Here is an 885-nt window from a genome sequence, read left to right as displayed (position 1 = left end):
ATGAGACAAATCAATTAGTATAAAAAAAATTGTTTTTAAGAAAAATATGTAATTATTTCCAATGTATTTTTTAAATTATTAATTTTTTAATTTGTTTTTTTACACTAGTTGATTTCACTCATTATTTTGTACATAAAAGTATTACGGTAAGATTATCGAAAACTAAATATTTTACGAGATATTATATGTTTTATATCAAAATATGTCAGATTAAGATATTAAATAACTCAAAAAGTACTTAATGAAAAAATACTTACATAATATGATTTGAAATGACTTGCACAAAATTATTTCTTTCAACAGTTGGAAATATTGAGATAGACATTCCAATGCATTATCTAGTCTAAGCGTTCAAGGCTAAGCATCTGAGGTGGCGGAGTCCGTTTAAAGCCATCTGCATATAATTCTTAGAACCGAATATCGAGTTGCAAACTGACAATTCTGGCATCACTGCTCGCGCGTCCGCGCATAGTTCCGAGCGGCGCCGCTACGCGACGAACGTCGAGTGAGCCAACCTGGAAGTAGATCCAACAAAATTTCCCTGTGCGTCGGCGGCCATCTTCAAAATAGGGGTAAGTTTGGATATCTCGGCTCCTATTGGTCGAATCTTTTTCCTTTTTTTAATTTTGTAGGAAAAAATATTTGCTACAACTTTTGTTTGAAAAATTTTTTAATAGCTGTCAAGGAAAAAAAGTTACAACCAAAAAAATGCCGTCAATTAGGGGTTAAACATTTTTATTGACAATTACATTGCCCCCTGTTGGTTTTATCAAAAAAATATTCAAATAAAACTTGTAGAGGACTCAATTCTCTACAATTTTTGTGTATCCGCTTTTGCGGTGACTCAAAAAATACCAGAGATAGAGGGCGCCAAAGTTTTCAAAA

At 32.3% G+C, this 885-nt stretch overlaps 1 protein-coding gene across 2 annotated transcripts in view; it reads left to right on the top strand.

Moving 5' to 3' along the window:
• Positions 1-450, top strand: part of LOC115242160 — a 4,538-nt gene extending 4,088 nt beyond the window's left edge. For both annotated transcript variants that reach the window (XM_029818249.1, XM_029818248.1), the window contains exon 3: positions 304-450. In XM_029818249.1, coding sequence (XP_029674109.1) covers positions 304-321 — 18 coding nt within the window. In that variant the 3' untranslated portion in view covers positions 322-450. The remainder of the gene's footprint in view (positions 1-303) is intronic.
• Positions 451-885: the final 435 nt, after the last annotated feature.

The sequence above is a fragment of the Formica exsecta genome, unplaced genomic scaffold (genome assembly GCF_003651465.1).
Source record: "Formica exsecta isolate Colony F162 unplaced genomic scaffold, ASM365146v1 scaffold573, whole genome shotgun sequence".
Lineage (NCBI taxonomy): Eukaryota > Metazoa > Arthropoda > Insecta > Hymenoptera > Formicidae > Formica > Formica exsecta.
Note: the sequence above shows the minus strand (reverse complement) of the source record. Positions and strands in the feature narration are given on the sequence as shown.